The 16,997-nt window shown below is 42.2% G+C and overlaps 1 protein-coding gene across 2 annotated transcripts in view; it reads right to left on the bottom strand.

Annotated features, from left to right (window-relative positions):
- NELL1 (neural EGFL like 1) overlaps nt 1–16,997 on the bottom strand; it is a 3,335,977-nt gene that overhangs the window by 757,559 nt on the left and 2,561,421 nt on the right. For both annotated transcript variants that reach the window (XM_069221936.1, XM_069221935.1), the window contains one exon: nt 14,930–15,025. In XM_069221936.1, the coding sequence (XP_069078037.1) occupies nt 14,930–15,025 (96 nt within the window). The remainder of the gene's footprint in view (nt 1–14,929; nt 15,026–16,997) is intronic.

The following is a 16,997-nucleotide window of genomic DNA, read 5'->3' as shown; positions in this document are numbered from 1 at the left end:
GCCACCTGCCCTGTCACTGACAAATGCAGCTCATACCTAGGCCTGCCTGTCCTTTGTAACTCTGGACAGTTTGGAGCCAAATTCAGTAAAGGGGGAAGTCTAGACAAAGGATGCATACCCCACCCACAAGCTGGCATTGGAGATAAAAGTGACAGGACCTTCAGAACCTCTCTTCAGGACACTTTCGGACCTGTGGAAAATTCAGAGGAAGGACTTCCCTGCTGTCTAAAGAAGGGACTTGGATTTGCTTGCCTTGAACCCAAGCTCTCCAAAAGTGTCTCAAAGGGTCAGTTCGCTGACCTCCCGTTTGATCTAAATGCACACAATACATTTCTAAAGGCCTCACTGCATCTGCCCAGCTGGCCCGCACACACTGGATCTACCTTGGTACTGCTGCTGGTCTCTACTGGAGTGAGTCCTGACTTCAAGAGGTCCTCCCCCAGCACCTGGAGCATTGGCTGGCATCAGAATGAACTCCTCTGGAACTCAAAGTGAAGTAACAGAAGTGGTCTCTTTTGGCTGACAGCGATCATCCGTGACCACTGCCAAACGGAATCTCCAGTGAGACCTGCACTGCATGCTGACAGCCAAGGCCAGTCCATGTCAACTTCTATTGCAAATGTCCAGTGACAACTGGCTCTTAGCCACAAAACAGGTATTGTCTGTGACACCTGACCTACTCCTTGCACCAACATTGACCTCACTGTGGATCGTGCTAACAAGAACACTAGCTCCTCGTGCAGACGTGAAAAGGTAACTCTTCAATGGGATGAACCTGGTCCCTTTATCTGACCCACAGTCCATCAATGTCAGCCTGAATTTACCCCGGCCCACCATGACCAGATAACCACAGATGGCACTTTGTGCTTATTGGTGCTATTTTCACATGAAAGTTTGAAAAATTCATAACTAAATGTTACCCTCTTTTTCTAAATTGGTTTGAATTTTCATGTGTTGTGTTTTCACTTTGCACATTGCCACTAGATAAGCTTTACTGCTTTGTGCCAAGATAACAGAGGTAAAGCACAGGTTTATTTAGTGACATTTGTGCTTCGCCTTAACAAAGATTATGTTTATTCTTTTAGTTGGGCTTTCACCAGTCTCAAATATTAACACAGAGCCTGATTAAGAACTTGGCAGACGGGTTATTCTGTCACAACTGTAATGGATATCCTGTCTTCCAAAAACTAAATCCCATTATCTTCTATGGGATCTAGTTTTCAGCGGACGGGATAGCTGTCTTTGTTGTGAGGGAGTAACCTGGACACCGAGTTCTAAATAAGGCCCCTAATCTCTTACATGCCCCCATAAGCATGTCAGTTCTGCATAAATATGCCAATTTTTTCACTCTTGAACCATCGTATTTTTACATCAGCAGTGCTCCAAGACTTTTACATGGGTTCTCAATCACTGACTCTCAATGAAAATTGGCATCAGAATCTCACAGTTTCCATCTCTGCATTTATGGTTGGCCCCGGGGCAGGTTTTAATTACATGGATAGACTGAGCAAAGAACACTACTGCTTGAGTCAGGCTGTCCTCTGTGCACAGGTTTCCCCATTTTCAAATTAGATTTATTCTAAGAGATCATAAGGCCTTATATAAATCATTATTGTTGCAGTGATTTTAATAATATATTTTTTAAGTGGGTTAAACTCCAATTTTTATCTGACACATGGTACAAGAACCAGAAGCATTTCCTTGCATAGGTTTGAGTGAATCTGTATTTCAAAATTAAGGTTATATCCAACCTTAAATGTATTCCTTTATATACTTGTGTATTAATTATGTTTTATATAGCTTCTCAGTAATGAAACTATCTCTATAATTGCCTGACTGAGCTGGAACAATCACTGCACTGTGCAGCTGCCAATTAAAAGCTTAATAGAACACATGATCCATTCTGGAAGGAATGACATTATGCTCCTGGTAGAAGGAGTCAGCTTTGTGAATTTCACAGACTGATACCAGCAGTGTTGATTAGATTAGGAAATAATCTCATTATGATAAATGTAGAGAAATGTAGAGAAGATAGACTCTTCAGTAAACCTCATGAGCCCCTCCTGAAGTTGAGAGAGAGTAAGGCCTGAGGGGACCGAAACAAGACAACATACCTGACGTAACTACATCTTGAAGGCTTCTGCCATTTTAAAATTCCACAGTCCAATATGAGGTTACTCAAGGTTCATAAATGTCACTTCTTTAGTCAATGCTTACTTACTCAGTACATACCATATCAATTTTAGGAGGCATGTTGGCAGTTCCCAAATCTATCTCTGTTGGAAATTGCCTTTTCTTCAGTATCATCCCCAGACATTTTGCCTTTTTTTGCTGAATTCATTTTTGTTTACTTCAGGACCCTGTCATGCACTTTACCACTGCTAATTAGAGGTAATGTGCATGTACTCTTCCTTAAAACATGATTGGAATGGCATACACCCAACTGGTACATTTAATGTATTTATAAGTTCCTAGCAAAGTGCAGTACATGTCCCCAAGACCTTTTAAAAGCTACTAGTGGGTAAACATCAATGACTGTAAATATGCCTCAGGCCTGCCAAAGCAGGGCCCGTGTATGCAGTTTAAACTGCCATGTCGACCTGGCAAAATAAACCTTTTGCAAGGCCAAAACCTTCCTTTTCATATATATAAGATATCCCTGAGTTAGGCACTAGGCAGCCCCAGTGGCAGGGTGCAGTGTATTTAAAAAGTTGGACATGTACTTTTAAGTTTGACATGTAATGGTGGTGAATTCCTGCTAAGTGCAGACATTAAAAAGAGGCTCCCATTGTGTTCAATCAGTCTCTGAGTGCTTTGCAGGATTACTATCATCATTTTTGACACTAGTCCTGCAAAATGTCGGACTAGCGTAAAAAATGAAGATGCTAGTCCACCTGACTACCACCATGGTGTGCCGTTTTGCAAATACAGCACACACATATTGGCATTAGGGGGGCAGTATGGGGCACAACAAAAAGGTGGCGCTGCACTAGGTGCACCACCACTTTTCATAAATCTGGACCATAGTGTATTTGTAGTGTTAGTAGAACATCTCCTATCAATGATTTATGGCACTCAATAGGACACCGCCAGCGCTTTGTCTGCTAAGATGTAGCATGGAAGATTAATGCAACACTGTCATCCTGCTGCTATGACCAGACTCCAAATTGCATGCGATCAGCTTGTGCTGAACTAGAGGTGCACATGCCAGCAGCAACACCATGGCAGCCAGGTCACAGAAGAGGACCATCCTCCTGGTGCTCCTGCAGCCAACTCATGCCACCTGAGTGGTGGGCACCAAGTGCATACTGGATATCCAGGAGTGAAAAAAAGCTTATTTTATTGTACGCTTTGAAAGTTGGTAGCATGTTTGCCTCTGTTGGACCTGGCCAATTTACAGGGTCATTCCACAAAGTTTTTGGCTTTTTTCTCTTTATTTTTCTGACCCTTTTTGGCTGCCGTTATGACTCTGAGCACTTTACCACTGCTAATCAGTGCTAAAGTACATGTGCTCTCCCTTATAAACTTGGTATGATTGGATTATACCTAATTGGAATATTAAATGTACCTATAACTCCCTTATAAAGTGGTATTTCTATACCCAGGGCCTGTGAATTAAATGCTACTAGTGGGCCTACACCGCTGCTGGCACCACCCACTGGAGTAGCCTTTCAAACCTGTCTCAGGCCTGCTAGCGCAGAGCCTGTGTATGCAGTTTTCTGCCACAAGGGACCTGTCATCTAAATGTATTTGCCAGACCCAGAACTCCCTTTTTACTACATGTAACTCACCCCTAAGGTAGGCCCTAGCTAGCCCTATGGGCAGGTGCTATGTAAGTAGATGGCAGGACATGTGCAAGTAATGTGGCCTGTCCTGGTAGTGACAAACATTCTATTTGGTTTCTCACTGCTGTGAGTGCTGCCTTTCGGTAGGATTGCATTGGAAATGGCCTTCCTCATGTGTAGAGGGTATTATCTGATTTTTTTGTGGGGTAGCGTATGCATGTTTGGTATGGTTGTAATGTTAGTGAGAAATGCTGCTTACAGGCGTAGGTGGATTTTTTATTATTATTACAGAAATGCCACTTCTAGAAAGTGAGCCTTTCTCTGTGCCTATGACTATGGCTGTGTGCATATTTTTCAGACAGCCTGTACACAGGGTGGGTGGAGGTGTTGTAGAGGTGCATCTACATACTGAATAGTCTTCCTGGGCTAGGAAGAGGGAGAGATGGGCACACCTGTATCTGTAAAGGCTGTACCCTGGCCTCACACAATAGGGTTGTTTACCCCCAACTGATGTTTGGAGCCTGTGCTGGAGGAGAGGGGGGGGCACTCCCAGAACCAGTTGTAACTGGTTCGAACCTCCTCTCCCCTCTCTTTGTGAAACACTTCAAAACTGAATATAAATACAGGGTAATTTTCCCCACAATGGGGTGAGATCTTGGAACTGGGCACAGAATGCTGGAAGGACTCATCAGGAGCCGCCATGGACTGCTGCAGTTGTGCTGACCTGTGACCTGTTGGGTCACTAGGAGAGACTGCCATCTGTCTCCATCCCCCTTGCACTGGCTGCTGCTGGGCCCAACCACCTGTGCTCCTCTTTCTTGGACTATTGTCCCCCAGGGGCAGGGTGCCATGGCCCCTGACCTCTGCAACTGCCTAGAGCACACGGAGTGCTTCTGTCCATGTCTAGCGCCTGGGGAGCGCTTTGCCCTTTTTTCCTGAAGCACTTTGGACGTGCTTCTCTTGTGGTGTAGTTTTGCGTTGAGAGCGCTCAGTGACTTGTGCCCCCGGAGCTTTGAAGAGCACCTCGCTGTGCCAATTTCATCACCACGACCCAGGCTTGACTGGATTCCAAGCGCGTCAGAGATGCGCTGTACCTGGTGCCCCTCGAACGTAACCAGAGGAGCAAGCGTGCTCCTACCGTGCCCCCGGGGTGAAGCGCGCTCTGAGAAGTGCCCCTGTGGAACAAGCAGGAACCTGCCCGGGTGGGCCAATCCAAAGAAAGGAGACGTCGGGCAGGAAAGGAAGCCTCGTCCGAGGCTCCCCACCCCACCAGAGCCCCTGTTGTGTTGTGGATGGGCAGGGGGGAAAGGAAGCCTCATTAGAGGCTCCCCCTGCCCCAATGAAGCCCTGATCTCGTTCATGGAGTCCGTGGGAGGGGCGGAAGCCTTCACAGAGGCTCCCCGCACCGCAGGACCCCTTTTGCAGGCCCCTCCACACTGTGGCTCTTGTTGGTTTGGGCTTGCTTTTGCCCCCTCTTTGGAGGGCCAGTTGAGGCCCGCGGGGCCTCCAGAAATCGCAGGCCCCATGGGGGCCATTATAAAATCCAAAGGTGGTGTGTGCCGCCCCCTCCCTCCACAGCATTGCGAGGCCCCTGTTTTCGCACAGTGAAGTGCTGGGGGCCGCTAATGGATAACCCGTGGCACTGGAAGTGCCCTTCATCATAAAACCAGGTACTCTCTAGAGGACGTACATATTTCTGATGGTCTAGATGTGGACATTATTGATTTATATGTTACCTGCCTACTTTCATGATGTTACATATATGTGCTGATGTTCCTTTTTATGGGCATAATGTGCTAATAGGTTTTCCTGATTTGCGATTGTTTTTTATAATGCTCTTAGTATAGGCATTTATCATATTTCCATGACAAGTACATTTATTTTGTTACTGTGATTCCTGACTGCTGCTTATGTTGCAGAATCCTAAGTACTTACATGTCCTAATGTGACTACTGCATATTCCTGCAGAGTATTAGTAACCTGTGTGATGTTCTGACAACTGCTAAGGAAGCACGGTATTACTGACATGTAATGTTTGGTCTAATTATGTTTTTTGCAATACAGTTTATTTTTACATAGCTCAGTGTTGTGTCACATGTGTTGTGGGTGTTGTGCAAATGCTTTACACATTGCCTCCGGGTTAGGCCTGACTACTCGTGTCAAGGTACCAAGGGGGTGAGCAGGGGTTATCTTGGATGTGTAACTCCCTTGCCCTAACTAGAGTGGGTGGGTTCTGCCTGGCTTAGGTGCATGCCCTAGCCAACCAGAAACCCCATTTCTAACAGCCTTTATTTAGGTCTTTGGTCAAATCTCCTAGTACATTGTTAAAATAATCTAGGGGAGGATGAAACTCTGTGGAGTTCAAGTTTGCAAGTTCTGCACATCACCATTCATCATCTGAACCACCAGTGTGAGAAGCCACTTGCATCCCTCTTCGACGGCAGCCTTGATTACTCCAAATCTCTGCATCACCGCTAGTACATGGATCAGAGCCAGCGCATTATCTTGACTGTGCCAAGCTTCCTCGACACTGGTCCTTGCATCGCAAGCCCCGTTGACATGATCCTTAGCATTAACGTATCAGGATCTCAAACCGCAGCCTCTCCACATCTCAGAACCGACGCAATGCCCTGGCTGTGCGACGCAGCATTGTTTCTGACATACACAACAATCCACAACCAGCATTTAAGATACTTTGGTGCAGCATTCCTAACTGGGTTCCTGTAGCTGGCCCATGTTCCATCACAGTCAGCCAAAACTTTATTTGTTTTATTTGATTATTTATCAAATCAAGTTCTAATTTTATACCCTGGTGTGAGATCCTTTTTGTGTGGTGATTTCACTATTTTACTGTTTGAAGTGTTGCACAAATACTTTACACATTGACTGCAAGTGAAGCCTGAGTGCTCTGTGCCAAACTACCAGAGGATGAGCGCAGGTTAATTTGGGATTTGGTTATGCCTTACCATGACAAGAATTGTGATTGCTGCTTGACCAGGGGTTCCCACCATAGTCAACCAACAACCCATTTTTTCACAATCTCCAATTTAACACAAGTACTTATTGCCAATGCAATATCACTAGTTGCTTGTGGCACATACTCTTCTTTATGACTGAAGCTTCTTGTGCCTTAGTGAAATAAAACAGAAATTTTAATGACCAACAAACTTGACCCCTGGATTGTAATCCTAGCAAAAAAAACCATCTCTGACAAGGAAGCAAAATCTTGGCACCCTCTTTCACAATGAATGTGCTTCTGTTCACAGGTAAACACATTGGTAGAAAACAAAACCTGCAGTATAGATAACCTCCTGTGTCGATATCCTCCAGTGACCCATACTAAAACTCAAAACATTTCTTTCTTTCCTCATATTGCCATGAATTGAAACAAAGTTAATCTATTTGAGGTTGGACTACTCCAACAGTGACTTTAACAAAATCTCAATTCCAGAAAGATCAAAGAATAAAAACTCTGTAAATTTTCAGAAGATTACACCTCTATCACCCTGAAGAGTGTTCCCTGGCTCCATGTACAACAAATTCAATTGAATGTGCATCATGCACATGGCACTACAAAGAAAAAGTCCTGAATATCTTCCAGTCTTAACTAATCCTAAAGGAATAAAAATTGTTTGGTGCATCGCAGATCCTTCAATATAAACCCCAAAGGTTTAAACGTGGATGAAGATCCTTAAAGTCCTTGGGATAAAATTTCTGGAATTATCATTATCTTACCTTAAGAGGGCAACAGAATTACCTCCAATTTAGAAAACATTCTTAGAAACTTAATTTGCAAAGATGCTTTCAACACATGCCCACCTTAACCTTATTAAACCTGTTCCTTCTCAAAGGACCTAACCTAAATCCCTGAATTATTTTAGCAATCAGCTGCTTCATCCTATTTCCCCTGCTAATTTAGTTTTCACCTTTTAGAAGTGTTACTTAGTGGCATATTAGTGCTGTATAAAATGACAAACAAATAATTAAATAAATAAACAGGTGGAGGGATGATCATTCAATATTATAACTGAGGCTCCCAGTTTTCAATTTATACCAATATTTACAGCTAAATACAGACAGAAAACTTTGGGGGTCATTACCAGTGTGGTGGTCTATAGACCACCACACTCGTGGTAGCATTCTGGACCGCCAGCAATGTGTCGGTCCGATCGCCACATCGCAACCCTGGCCGTCAGGCTACCAGGGAACTGCCAGCTCTGCTGCGATCCAAGGCAGTGACAGAGATCATAAACCACCAGGGAAGCGCTGCCCTGAGGGTTACAACTTTGTTCTCTATCAGCCTTTTCATGGTGGAAACACTACCATGAAAAGTCTGGCAGAGAACAGGTGCACGGGGCCACAGTGGTGGGCCTGTACTGCACATGCACTTGGCATGATATCTGTTGAGAATTTCAAGACAACAGATGAGCAGATAGACAGCACAGGGTATTCAAAAACTGGTTAAGATATCTTTAAATACAGGCATATGTTAAAATATATTTGTTCTAAATTTTTAAATGTGTATCAGTGGGTGTAGTGTTCTGCTTTATTTGGCTGCTGAATTTGCTAAAACACTACAGGCAACAAAATATGAGTGCATCTTCATCAGATAAATAAATGTGGAAATGTACCATTTTTGACTCCTCTTATTCACAAATCACAAAATAAATATAGATAAATACTAATAAGATGGCCAGAAAATTAATATGGATAAATACAGATGGAAATGTTAACAAAATAAATACCATAATACCAGGAGCCCTAATTATAATGGGTGATTTTATACCCATAATGCCAGACTTCAGCACTTCCCTTTCTAACATCCTGTGCAGGGGATGAACAGAGAAGGACCATTACCAGGCATTCTAAGGGATAGTGACTTCTATTGCTAGACTTCCTTTTGCCTCTGTCTTGAGGGCTAGTGATACCAGCTCCTTGATTCTCCCCTAGCACGAGTGGGAAGTGGACCTATTGCTTCCCGGGGAAGGCACGCTGGACATTGCCCTGAAGAAGCACACTCTGTATGCACTGTTGGCTCTTAATGCCTGAATGCTGCACTGTAGAAGAGTCTGTGGCCCTGGGTGACTGCAGAATGCTGGCAATGGGTGTAGATGTTCCTGAAGATTTTTGGAGCATGACCTACACAAGGAGACCACTATCAAAGAGCAGGAATGCAGGGCCTGACCCCTTTAAGAGAAGCTACTTTTGACAAAAGGAGGCAGTAGTGTCTGAGAGGCAATGCAGGACTGAGGTTGTCCTACAAGTCTGTGGCAATGATGGAAAGGAGTAGTGCATGTCCTGGCTGTGTGGAGCTTTCTTTGATTCCCTGTACCTTCTGGTGGCTGGGGGGCATTCCCCCGATGAAGCACTCCAACCCCATCCCAGTATGCCTACATGCATCAGCAATGTCCACCCAATGTGTGTGCTTTTACCCCTTAAACTTACGACTAAATATTCTGCATCTCCCTGCCACTCTCCCATATTCCTCCCATGTTTACTACAAAAGTGTTCTAATTAGAAATGATCGTCCTCTTTTTAGGGTGTGTGTTTACTAATCATAACCCTCCTTAAACCCCACAAACCCTTCATATTTAGTAAAAGTATTCCCTAGTTTCCATCTATTCCCTTTTGTAACTCCCACATTTGCTACAAAAGCATATGCCTGCATGTGCAGAGATTTCCACCACATTGGCAGAGATATCCAGCCGCAGGCTTGGGAATATCATTTTGTGATGTATGAGTAATACTACTGTAGTGCTACTTTATGTACTACAAAATGCAAGTTGTGAATCAGGCCCATGGTATCCTGTAGGCTTCTGTTAAGGCACCTGTATAGTTACATATATACACAGACAGGGTCTGGAGATAAAATAATGTGAATTAAACATTGTGTCCATCTTAGTTTCATTAACTCAAATTTCAAGGATCACTCTCAGTCTTTTGTCCCCATAACCATGTGAGATCACATTGTGGAAGTGTAAGGAGCAATAACTAAGTGAAGGTCCATGTGGGGCAAAATAAATATGAGCGTCGACCTAAAATTGATGGGCACCTAGTAGGGTAAAGGAGCAAACATGAATACTTAGTCGCATATACTACTGTGCAAAACTACCATATTTACATCAAATGTCTTCTTTTGTCACAGTCTCTACTTAATTATTCTTCATTCGTTTATTTCACTCAGGAGATCTGTGGAGTGCACCTGCAGCTTTTCAGCCTTTCCAAAGTGATGTGCAGGAAAAGGATGGAACCAATTCGTCAAATCTGATACCTTTGGTCTTCCCCTCACTCAAGGGGCCCATATCAGCATTGAAGGACGGGGCCTTTTAAGTGCTTCGTCAGTAATGCAAACTCTTGCCTCTCTCTGACAAGAGTACCTAGATGAATACTGAGCCCAGCCACTACCGCAGCCGCAGGGGATGCCATGGGATTGCATGGGACTGTGGTTCTTATTCCTTGACTATGTTTGCATGGAATGGCTCTCAACTGTGCTGTGTTGTATCATTAGCAGCGGTACACCACAAATTATGGAAGCGTGTTTGGGGCCTTTCATCAATCCTCACAGCATTTCCACACTTTCAATAATTCAGCCTTATGAAAAAACGAGAGTGATGGCTGCATAATGCGCGGAAGCAAGCCGTGCAAGGTCTTTTTGAAAGCACCACAGTTGTTCATTTTCTGTGCATTGATCTCCTCGTTCTCATTACAGCTCCAAGCTTCCCCCACAGGTAGTGGAATCAAACGCATCAGACTGAAAATGTGTCACATACTAAACACCACTCTGGAGTAATCTGCGGGCGCCTCCCAGGCGACATAATGCTGCAATGAAACGCAAATGAAATTGCCAGGCGAGAAAAATAACATGCCTTTAAGCAGAAAATGAACGCAAAAGATTTGAATTTAACACCAAACTCATGTTGCAAAGTCGGTGTAATCTTAAAACAAAATAAACAGAATAAACAGTTACAGTTTATTTAGATGGGATGATAGAAACCAGGGCAGATGATAAGTGATATCTATAAATCTGTTTTTTTCCTCATTACTTTTGCATATATTTGGCATATGACAGAAGGGCCCGGATCACACAACTTTTTGACTGGCTATATTTCATGAAGGTACCTGAAGGCAGTGCTTAGTGAAAACACCTTTTACTACTGTATTATGAAAGTAAGTTTCTGGAGGCGCTAATGTGCGACAAGAATGTTTGTACATATTTCTTTTCTGGCATTTTGTGGTGAAATGCTCTGCTTTGTATGCTGTTGTGCTTCTGTGCTGTGCTATTGCAATGTGATGTTGTACTGGGGTTGTTTTGTTGCATTCTGTTTTGACTCTTTTGTTGTATGTACACTTTTTTAGTTTAATTGTGATATGTTCCTTTGTGCACGCAATTGCATTATTTTTAGTTTTTTACTTAAGATGTACTAGAGTAGGTGTTTTAATAAAAATATTAATGAATGTTCATGTATTCCAAGTAATGGAATTACATAGAAAATGTATTAATCTAGAGAAAATAATGCACACATTTGAAAATATGGCCACATGAGTGGCCGTCAATGTTCACGGAGTGTACTTAGTAATGGCTCATTAATATAAAATGTTGAACTTTTGTTTGATTTATGTAGTAATTTGTCATACTGAATGTTATGCATTATGTCTTAGCTTTGTTAATTGTAGGCCTTAATTTAGCGAAGGTCTTGGCCTAGCTGTATTTCTTAGGCGTTTAATAAAATGTCTGGTTAGAGAATTAAATTGTGATTTTCCACTGTGCGGTCCAAATGTGTTCATAGTTGAAAATCTTTCTCATGAAAACGGCTTGCTAGAAGAAGCAGTTCTTACTAATGCAAGATTGTAAATGTAATATGTGTGAGACTGACTTTCCCAGGAAAGAACAATGACCATACTGACTGGAGTATGAGCTGCAACAATAATGTTACCTGACGAGCCGGATGATGAGAACAGGATGAAAGGAGCCAATAATCGACATGTGAACCGTGTACTGGTAGAAATGCAGATTTGAAGTTTTAGTTTTATTGGACAAAGTGTGAACATGCAATCCCTTGACCAATAGGGACTTGGGAAGTAGTTTTAGGAAATCTAACTCAGTCAGACTGCACTGAGAACAAGCTGCCATTGTGCTTTTGCCATTTGCCATATGCCATTCTCCCCATTTTTCTTGAGGGTTTGCCTCTATTCTTGCCAACTGTCTAAAGACTTTGCATTTTCTGAACTTTGATGCTGAATCCTGATGCCTTGCTGACCGAAATGATGTCCTGATGACAAAGACTGTCACAGCTTGCTGATCCATACTGCGGATATGCATAATGACTATGATACTGTTTGCTATGTCTATTTGCTTTTGTTTCTATGTACTAACCGCACTATTTTGTTAGATGTTTTCCAAATTTGTGTTGACTAAATTGTTTTGCACGAAGCACAACATGCTAATTCTAATCTGATGTTAGTTAGGGTCCTCACTAATGGAATTCAATATATGGAGAGACTTGTAATGTCTTTTCTTTGCTGAATTTAAATGTATGTGATGTCATTTGTACAGTTATTCTTGTTATTAATTTGCACTGTAACCTTAGAATGTGTAGTGGCACAAGCCTTGATTAGATTACGTTTCTTTAGCTGCTTTGGACAGCCAGTGTTGTTTTTGTATGTTTATCATTTGATTTTGAGATTATTTTACGTGACATTAACATTGTTAATATAGGGAAATAAATATTCTAACTTTTACCTAATCGTGTAGTTGTTCATGCCCGAAAGGTCATAGTGTGTGACAATTTCTGACTCCAATTGATTACTAATGCTATGGGATGCCAAGTATCGTTCACCAATAAATGCAAAGGGCTCCCTATTGCTAGACACAGGAGGCCTCAGTCCCACCATCCTTATACCACGCGCCCACAGAGTGGCACAGGCCTGATCATCAATCTAGAGGCTTGTGGGTGACCATTTGTTCAATGAAGACTAGTTCCGCTCCCTGCAGTCAAGTCTGAAGTTCTCATGTAAGTAAAGGTAAATTAGTTTTTATTACTAAATCGATCAGAATTGCTTTGCAATTGTAAAGTGGCAGTCAAGTAATTAGCAGCAACAGTAGGTAGCAAAACTTGTTATTTTCTGTTGCTATGTCATGAAGGAGTTCCAGGAGGGTCCCTGAGAGCCTCTCTGTGCAGTGATGGAAAGCAGAGAGCACAGTTTCTGTAAGAGAGGCCATAGAGGGGGTGGGTGGCAGGAGGCCAGGTATTTTTTTTACATTTTGGACATGGACAATAGGCCATTTCACCCCATAATCCCCTACCCTGCGTAGCAAATGAAAGCAGGACAGTCATTTCTGAGGGCCATCCATATCATAAAATTCTATAGCTACAACTAAGGGGCCGAGGTGATTGTTGCTGCTCCTTTACATTCAATTGCATCAATAACTAGTGAATGTTGATAGTGCACGAGTCTTGAGGGCCAACCCCCTAATCCTCAATCACCAGGACACCTGGTATTACAATTAAACACGAGACTCAGCACATATTATGTCTACTTTTGACACGAAAATAAATTTCCTTATGTATCTCATGTCCTCATGATGTAGCATGCATCAAAATTATTCCATCAGTCAAATCTTCTTAAAAAGATGTTTGCCTTTATTAATTCATCACATAAATGATAATCAAACTAGCCATCACCAACGTGTTTCGCCCCAACGGACTTCTTCAGGGGTAGAAACATACAAAAATATGCAAACATAACTAAATAAGAAAGTATAAATATGGGCCTATGCCTCTACAGCTACACATTTCTGCATTTCTTGGTCAAGTGACCAGCCTGTGCAAGCACTCATCATAGGTCTAGACTCTTGTTCTCACCACTAAGAACACTAAGCATGGATATTGCCAATCTGCAATTATCACCAGTCAAATCCTCGGGCAGGCGGGTTGCCTAACTGGTATACAGTGTTAATGCTCAACACTCTCCACCGTACAACACAAGACTGAAGCAATAGCCAACAGGAGTTCACTCTCATGTCAAACGTCAACAAGGACTTAAAACTGATGCAGCATTGGTCAATGGAAACCAAACACAAAAATGTGCTCTGCAAGTTTACTATTATTAAGCTAAGTGCTTTATTTTTCTAATTAACATGTTATAAAACATTCCCAATTTTGCAAGCAAATTCAACATCAATGAAGCAATTAGAATTATATTATTTAGCACAACTTTGATAATCTGCTGTAAATTCAAATATTAGCTATTCTCTGTGCAAGTGAACTAGCTCTCAAAGATAACTGTAATAGCTAATGAAATACCGAAATTATATTAACCAACACAACAAATCAACCAAACGACAGTAATATGCAAATAGGAATTAGGACAAATTTTAAGGAATATACATATTTTTCTTACATTTCAAGTAAGATTCCCATTCTCAGTGTTAGTTCCCCTTTTTTGCATACAGATCTCAGTGGCAGCTAAGTGCCTTCATTTTGAAATAAAAATATTTACAGTGTGTGCAAGTTTGAGTCAACTAGGTACCATACATGCGAATGTTCACATGGAAAAATCATATTCCAGTCCATCGAGATTTCTTTAACATTTGCCTCCATCAGGCCTTAAAGGTCTGTGTAGTATGTTGGTATCCACAGCAAGTAACTAATCAAAAAGATAAGGATCTTGTCCCACCGGATGCATTACTAAGTTTAAAGATGTGAGTGTAAATGTCTTTACAAAAATGTGAATTACGTATTTTGAGTTGTGTACGCAGCACGATATCTAAAAACATCAATTGGCTATATCATAACATTGCATATCACTTTTGTTAAATTGGTCCAATCTGTATTTTCCTCCCATAGAAAGGCGTGTATTATTCATGTGGGCAAAGCTGCTTGAAGAAGACATCTCAGTGGTAAAATACATTTATTTCCAGGATTTTTTCTAAAGCTACTTAGGCTCATATTTATACTTTTTTTAGCGCCACATTTGCGCCGCTTTTTTACGCAAAAGCAGCGCACACTTACAAAATACAATTGTATTGTGTAAGTTTGCGCCGCTTTTGCGTCAATAAATGACACAAATGCCGCGCTAAAAAGTGTAAATATGGCCCTTAGCATTTGAATAATGCCCTACTATATAATACCTTGTCAACGTACCTTTTTCACAGTGAGCGCCTGTAAATCCTGACGGGCATAAGCAGGTGTTTGGAGCCACACACGATCCACCATACCGGCATCCTTCCTCACAGTATGCTTTTAAAAAAACAGAGAATACAGGACTGTCAAAGAAAGTCTGTTATTATCATCAAAGCCAATCTATGTCATCAAAGTAGATATCATCAGCATATTTCCTTTTCATGACCCTGGGCCAGATTAGATTGTCGGATTAAAGATAACTCAGTTTAAAAAATAGATGCAAAGTGACCAGGGTGTCGTTTTTAACACTGGCCAGTCATTCTACTGCTGTGTTTGCATGAGTCACTTGTTGAAATAATCATGTAAAATGTCATTGCCAAATTGCCCAGCTCCAATGTACCTTGTGTAACCAAGTCTAGGCACTGTTTTTTGTTTCAAATTGCAGTAGGATTATGTACGAAAAGTTTGGACAGAGTTTTATGGAACTCAGACACAAATCACCAAAAAGTTTTGTGACCATATTATATACCACAGAAGGTTTACTGAAAAATATGAACATAATTTTTTAGAGCCCCGATGTACACAGCAGCAGCAGGCTTCTGACCCTGGTGTGGGTCATGAGGTTTACTACAACTTTGGATGGACATATACAGAGCCCTGACACACAGCAGCAACAATTCTGCGAGCTAAGTGTGCAACGGCAGCTTTACAGAAATTCAATTCCACATTCTCCAACACATTTATTTGTACAGAATGGTGAAAGGATCCCTGAGTCCTATATGCATTTTTCTATTCTTCTCTCTTGGGAGAAGCTTTGAACAAAACATTCATTCAGTTGTACATTTTCATGAAAAATGTCTCCATAGTCCATAACTTTTATGAAGTTAGTAAAGAGAAAACGAAGTCCCCAACCTATGTATTAATATGTGGCAATTATTTAGCATTTAAGTCAGCAGTGAATAGTATCAATTCTTATGGAGCTGCGTTAAAACAGTCTCTAAATCCTTAGAAACAGAGGGGCATATTTATACTCTGTTTGCGCAACAATTTTGAAGCACATTTGGCGCAAACTGTGCATCATATTTAAACTTTGACGCCCAAGCCGGCAGACGTCAAAATTCCTCTGTGTGAGTAATTTTTTGGATGCGGGAAACTGCCTTGCGTTAATGACATGCAAGGTAGACGTTTCCGCCCCAAAAATGACTTTCAGGCCTTATTTATACTCCTCCATCATTTTGACGCACAGGAGGGGGCGGGCCTTAAAAAACAGCGAACAGCCTGATGTGCGCTGTTTTTTAACGCCTGGGTGAGGGCAGGCGTTACGGGACCTGTGGGCTCACTTCCATGGTCTCTGACTATAGAAGGAGTCCAGAGGTGCCCTTCCTTGCCCCCAGGGACACCACCTGCCACCCTCGCCCACCCCTGGAGGACACCCATGGATGGGGGGACCCATCCCAGGTAAGTACAGGTAAGTTGAGGTAAGTATTTTTTTATTTTTTTTTAAAGTGGCATAGGGGGGCCTAATTTGGGTCCCCCTACATGCCACTGTGCCCAATGACCATGCCCAGGGGACAGAAGTCCCCTGGCATGGCCATTGGGCAGAGGGGCATGACTTCTGTCTTTGCTAAGACAGGAGTCATTTCAATGGGGGTTGTGCGTCAAAAAATGGCGCAAGTCCGGTTTGAGGCATGATTTTTGCCTCAAACCTGACTTGCACCATTTTTTGACGCACAACTCCCATTTTCCCCTACGCCGGCGCTGCCTGGTTTGAGTCTTTTTACTCTGACCAGTCCGCAGCACCAGCTAACGTAATTCCTTAAATAAGGCGCCTGCCTGGCACGTAGGAATGGCGTTAGCCGGCGGTAAAATGTTTGACGCAAACCAGCGCTGGAAAAAGAGAATATGCTGGTTTGAGTCAAAAAGTATGAATATAAAGTAAATATATAAGTATAAATATGGGCCAGAGTATCCTCATTAAAATTTGTGAATATGGGAAAGAAAGAATATCTTACTTTCACCACGAGCAGAAACATCATCCAGCTTTTATTTACGTTATTATGCGGAAGAGTTGTAGAGAGCCCATCCACTG

The sequence above is a fragment of the Pleurodeles waltl genome, chromosome 3_1 (genome assembly GCF_031143425.1).
Source record: "Pleurodeles waltl isolate 20211129_DDA chromosome 3_1, aPleWal1.hap1.20221129, whole genome shotgun sequence".
In the NCBI taxonomy this organism is placed as follows: domain Eukaryota; kingdom Metazoa; phylum Chordata; class Amphibia; order Caudata; family Salamandridae; genus Pleurodeles; species Pleurodeles waltl.
Note: the sequence above shows the minus strand (reverse complement) of the source record. Positions and strands in the feature narration are given on the sequence as shown.